Genomic DNA, 5,425 nt, shown 5'->3' on the forward strand with positions numbered 1-5,425 from the left:
ATTAACTTGTATCACAGTAGATACATACATTAGATACATATAGGGTTAACTTGTATCTCAGAAATAGTAAAAAGTATGAAATGTTGGGATTTAAGTAATTTTTAAGAAGTGGGGGATTTTTAGAAGTTTAGATAGTTATGTTGTGGCTTTAGGTAATTTTTCCAAAAATAAATGCACCTAATGGTCTGAAGTCTGAACTATGCAGATTCAGACCTTCATTAAGTGCAAACAAATGAGGCCTATAGTCTAGAACAATAAAGATCTCGATCCAGAAGCTACGTCTGCCTATTCTTTCCAAACTCCACTTTGTGGGATTATTTTTAGTTTGTTACTATTGTATATAGAAAGCTAATAAGCATTCGGAACTCATCAAACTATGATCAAAGTTGCTACAACACACTCCAACTTCACAGGCATTCTATTATCTTCTGAACTCAATTTTATTGTATTTTTATCACACTTTTGTTTGACATGACAATTTTTTTTTTACATAAAATGGGCCCACATTAATGGTGCCATGTCAGCCAAAAAAAAATTGATAAAAAATGTCACGTGAGCACAAAATATGATAAAAATAAGTTAAAATTGAGTTTATACTGAATGCTATACTCAAAAAATTATAATTAAATACTTAATTTAATTGACTTCCCTTCATGCATACGTCTTGCCACCAAACACATCCACAACACATTCAGAGAAGCAAATGTCTGTTGCTCTTCCTCTTGAGTCTTGATACAAATGCCATGGCCAAGAGTGCCAAAATATCCTCTTAAATCTTACTTATGCACCTAAAATCTTGATACAAATGCTATGGCCAACAGTGCCAAAATATCCTCTTAAATCTTGCTTATGCACCTGAACTTTTGATATAAATATTATGGCCATGAGTGCCAAAATGATAATTTAATCCGGTCCAACTTTTCTAATGCTAGCGCATCAGTATACAATCTATCCAAAGCTGTTCATAATTGCAGTAGCAGTTATGTGTACCATCTCTCTACATTTGCCTATGTAACAGGTTCTTGAACTGGAGTTCCAGGTTCTGTTGTAGAGAACCCTTCATATGGGGGTGATGCAGTTCTTTCTGGGCTTTGTGAAGGAAGGTTGGGCAATGTTTCAGGGGAAGCTGCAAACGGTGTAGTCGGTTGGCTTTTAGCGCCATCATCCAATATTTCTAACGAGCTACATTTATCTTTCTCTTCGACAAAGACCTTTGCTATGGCAGAAAGCTTTCGCAATATTGAATCATCAGTGGTCAAGATTTCCCTATTCTGATAGAGGAATATGAGGAAGAATATGAGGAGAGCGGAACCTGCTGTTACACCAGCTATGAGGAAAAGGCCCTTAAAACTATCTAGCGTGAGGCTATCAGATGTTATAGCCATTCCATCTTTTTGTTCACAGTCTGTTTCATTCCCAAAGTATCTCTGTATTGCGTCATTCATAAACTTTCCCTCCATCACCTCCAAGATTGCTCTTGAGATGTCAGGTACTAAAGGTGATCCTTTTGGAAATACCTGCAAGAAATCGTGGTGAAAAATGGATTAGATTGAGTAAAATTGTATGACTTCAGTTATGGAACCTTTACAATGTAAAGATGCAGAGGGAATCTTACGAATCCAAAGCCAGCAGTCTTGTAAGTCTGGCCGACCATAATATACTTCCTGCAGTACTTGTTGAGGAAGAGTCTAAGATAAGGAAGTTCGTCAATAATTGCACCAATACCTCCATTTTTACTTCCTCTTGAGAGCGCATCGTTATAGTCTTCCAATGTGCTATAATTTCTTAACTTGGAGCTGTCGAATTTCATGTGCTTCAAGACATCTTTGACAAAGGATCCTTCTTGGTATCCAACATATTCTCCATTCTTGATGAGATCATTGAGGTCTGTTATAGTAGGTTGAAGCTGTTGCACTGTTAACATAGATGTTAAGCTGGCTGTATAACTCGATGTCAGCACCAGAACCACGAAAACCCACACAATCAGCACAAATCTTGTTAAGTTACTTGTTACCCTCTCTCCTGCAACAACCAGCCATATATATGGTTTGTTAAGAAACAAGGAGAAATCTTCAAGCTTTTTTATGCTATTTTCTTTTGAGTTTGATACTTACTATGAGCAAAAACGAGAGTTGAGAAGGAAAACCAGAATATCATCCCAACTTGCTTCCGTTTAGGTCCTCGAAACTCTTCATTTACACGATGTTCAAGTACCCAAACCACAAAACCAATGAAGACGAAGAATGCTCCAGTTGTTATCCAAAGCTCCCCTTTTAGAGGTTTCAAGAAAATCCAAGTATTCTTCCTGTCATCATCCTTTACTGGCACAACTGCAGAAATACCTGACTCTGTAAAAGGTAGTGTGAAATCCACATATTTGGATCGGCTCGCTAAAATGGTCACATCACCTACAACTGCATCAAATTCCTGGTTCAAGGCAAACAATGATTATTGCAGTATTTTTGGTCGGTCTTCCTCAGCCAAAGCAAAAGCAGAAAGTAGATACCAAAGCATGTAAGGTATTCAGTCAAAAAGGTTAATTTACCTTAGAAGACACCTTGTAAACTAGATGATCATAGTCCGGAGAAGTTGGGTTATCTGGTATTTGAAATGGAATAAATTCGTAAGGCAGAGCATATGGCAAGGATCGGATGACTTCTTTGAAGACATCTGCACTTAAACCAGTTGCTGTTACTTCTTGTTTTTTTGAATCTATTTCCACTTTAATGAATTGTTGCATCCCTCCTTTGACAGGAACTCCAACCTTTAACTTCTTTCCACTTGTGGGTATTTCCCAGCCTTTTGGAGCACTAGTAGATTCACCCGGCCAAAAAGTGTCTCCTAGTTGCTTATTATTACACTTAGCTGCTGTTTTACCATTCATCTTCAGTTTACATGAAATCCCATCCTTCTCTGTCCAGAATCCAATGCTTCTCTCTCCTTTCCCAATTATATTCACAATCTCATATGGGGATGGCTGCAATTCTCCATTAGCAATGCGGAAATCACCACTTAGACCTGTTTTTAGCGCTATGTTTCGCATACAGTGAATGAGGTGAGATCCCAATTCTGAGGTTCCAAGTGCATCTAAGTCTGTTAAATTCTCTATAGTATCTGCTTTTTTGAATTTGGGAATGGCAGTGTCACCCACTTCCTCTACTGCTTTTGCTAATACTGTGATGCCATCATACGCCCATAGCCCGAAAACATTGAGTTCGACTGGGTCCATGTCTGAATACTCTTGACGAAATCTCTTTCTCCACCTCTTGGTGAAATTGATAAGCTCATTTGTTCTCGGAACATATGGCTTTACACCAAGAACACCTTGCATTGACGAATCAATCACTGAAGGATCTACCGAGTCCAGAAGACTCGTTAGCAGATCTGTGATGATCCATGCATATCCCTCGCTCATCATTCCGGCTTTGTTTGCCTTGAGGAAAAGGCGTTGGGCAAGTAATGGTCTCAAGTGCACAATGAAGACCCTGGTCTGCATTGTCTTCATCTTGTATAGCTCAGTGAGGATTTGGTCATCATTGGCTGACGGAGAAATAACACTTCTATAGGAGACTGAAGTGCTAATTTCCAGTAAGGCATCAGTCAAATGTGGAAGTATCCCCGTCCCAAAGTGCCCACCCTCATAGATGACTACGACCTGCCTCCACTCATAGGTTTTAACAATTGCTGCAATGGCTTTAGTCTGACTGGAAGAAGGAAGTGCTCCTCTGATGAAGAAGGGATTTTCCTCGACCGCAAGTAAAGGACTTGTTGCTGGAGAAATGATAGGGACTTTTACTCTCTTCCCTAAGTCAATCACAAAATCAGTTTGTGTAGACATTTGTGGCCCAAAGATAGCTTGTACTTGGACATCCTTTAGCAAGTAGATGGCTGCACATACACAATCAAACTGTTAAGAATTCGTATGAAGGGAAAACCAAAAGGGAAAAAAGAAGAAAATTTTAGGAAAAGAGTGTATCCTGTGCAAATAGCGCATGAATAACTAGCTACCAGAGTATGGCTGCTAGCTTGTTTGCCAAACCTCTGGGAAGCCAAATGTACTTATTTTAGAGATTCGTGAAGCAAAGATAGAAAGACATGCTAGTTTTAACAGAAGTAAATCATGTAGCTGAATTTACCAGCGGATGCTGCTTCAACATCATCTTTCTTGGAATCCCTCAAGTGAGGGACTATCCTAATGCCACTGTGATTAGCAGTGGCATTGCAATCTTCAAGTGCTAGTAAAATACATGTGTGCATTACTTTTCCCACATCTGTTTCCAGATCAAGAATTATGCCCACATCCACCGTTACACCACTAGTTTTCTTATCTTCACCTCTTATTGGCGTTACGTAGTGGTAAAAGCTAGTGATGGAGACAAACTGAATGAAAAGAATTAGGAAGTGGCATCTTGGCCTTCTCATATTGAGAAATCTGGGCATGTAATTCCAGAGTTGGGCAAGCAGTTGTGTTTGTGCAAGTAACTACCTTGCAAAGATGTTCTCTACTGCTCTTTCAAATGGGTGGTCAGGACAGATAGCTTCAGTAGCAGGGAATTGTACGTAACAGTAAAGGCCTTGACTTATGAGTCCAAACCATAATTAATGTAGAATGGAAGGACAAAGTTTGAAGTTTCAAACAAGAAAAATAGTTGAAGCTAATGATTCTGTTCTCTGCAGTTGCTAAACTTTTGGTGGGTCATTTGAATTATGTATTGGAAAAGTCTTTAGAGACATTCTTGAGGTATAGTTCGTGCTAAAGGACGTGTTTACACGACAAGTTTTACATAAGAACTTTCTCGGAACAAATTTTGGTGAAGAAGGGAGTGATATTTACCAAAGCAGTAGAAGCCATTGTCTGCCAGTTTATCTTTCTAATATAGCATGGCTTTATCTACGCGTTTTCAGTAAATTGTTTGCACATCAAGCAGCAAAACAGGGTGAATACTTACCCATACCGAGTTATGAAATTTAATGAAGTAATAGGTAAGAATTAAAATTAAACAAATGTTATGTATTTTATTGATCTCCTATAAAAACACTTGGTGCGAGTATATTTCCCACCACCTAGACGTTATGCATGGAATGGTAAATGCAGTTGCATGTCGAAGTCAAGAAGTAAACAGTTAACACTATGGATGTTGTCTGATTTGTAGAAGGAAGCTGCTTAGTAAGTTAAGAAAATTGAACGAAAGGTGTTTGTAAGTCTTGAATAAAGGATCGGTGACATTGACCAACTTAAAGGGTCAAACATCATTAGAAAACTTGATTAAGTTAATTGTGGACTTGATTAATATTTTCAAAACTTTCTAATCTTTTCAAAAATACAACTCAACCCACACCTCTCTTCAATCTACATCAACTAGTCTCTCTCTTCTCTCTTGAGACAGCTTCTCTCAACTCTCTTCCAACAACCAGTTCTGCAAAA

General features: G+C 38.5%; 1 protein-coding gene across 1 annotated transcript; it reads right to left on the minus strand.

The window, feature by feature from the left end:
• Positions 1 to 554: 554 nt before the first annotated feature.
• On the minus strand, positions 555 to 4,809 carry LOC107855898 (glutamate receptor 2.8). The gene is made up of 5 exons (XM_016700909.2): positions 4,137 to 4,809; positions 2,546 to 3,888; positions 2,115 to 2,427; positions 1,616 to 2,022; positions 555 to 1,517 (listed from the first exon to the last, which is right to left on the minus strand). Exons 1-5 carry the CDS (start codon positions 4,438 to 4,440, stop codon positions 1,008 to 1,010), a joined length of 2,877 nt encoding a protein of 958 aa, XP_016556395.1. The 5' UTR covers positions 4,441 to 4,809; the 3' UTR covers positions 555 to 1,007.
• Between the last annotated feature and the right edge of the window lie 616 nt (positions 4,810 to 5,425).

The sequence above is a fragment of the Capsicum annuum genome, chromosome 6 (genome assembly GCF_002878395.1).
Source record: "Capsicum annuum cultivar UCD-10X-F1 chromosome 6, UCD10Xv1.1, whole genome shotgun sequence".
NCBI lineage: Eukaryota > Viridiplantae > Streptophyta > Magnoliopsida > Solanales > Solanaceae > Capsicum > Capsicum annuum.

Bases quoted from the DNA above. Each gene is read 5' to 3' on its own strand.
- LOC107855898 (XM_016700909.2), bottom strand. From the start codon at position 4,440: ATGCCCAGATTTCTCAATATGAGAAGGCCAAGATGCCACTTCCTAATT. The intron at 3,889-4,136 runs GTAAATTCAGCT...GTGTATGTGCAG, and splicing joins TGTTGAAGCAGCATCCGCTG to CCATCTACTTGCTAAAGGAT. The intron at 2,428-2,545 runs GTAAATTAACCT...GCCTTGAACCAG, and splicing joins TTTACAAGGTGTCTTCTAAG to GAATTTGATGCAGTTGTAGG.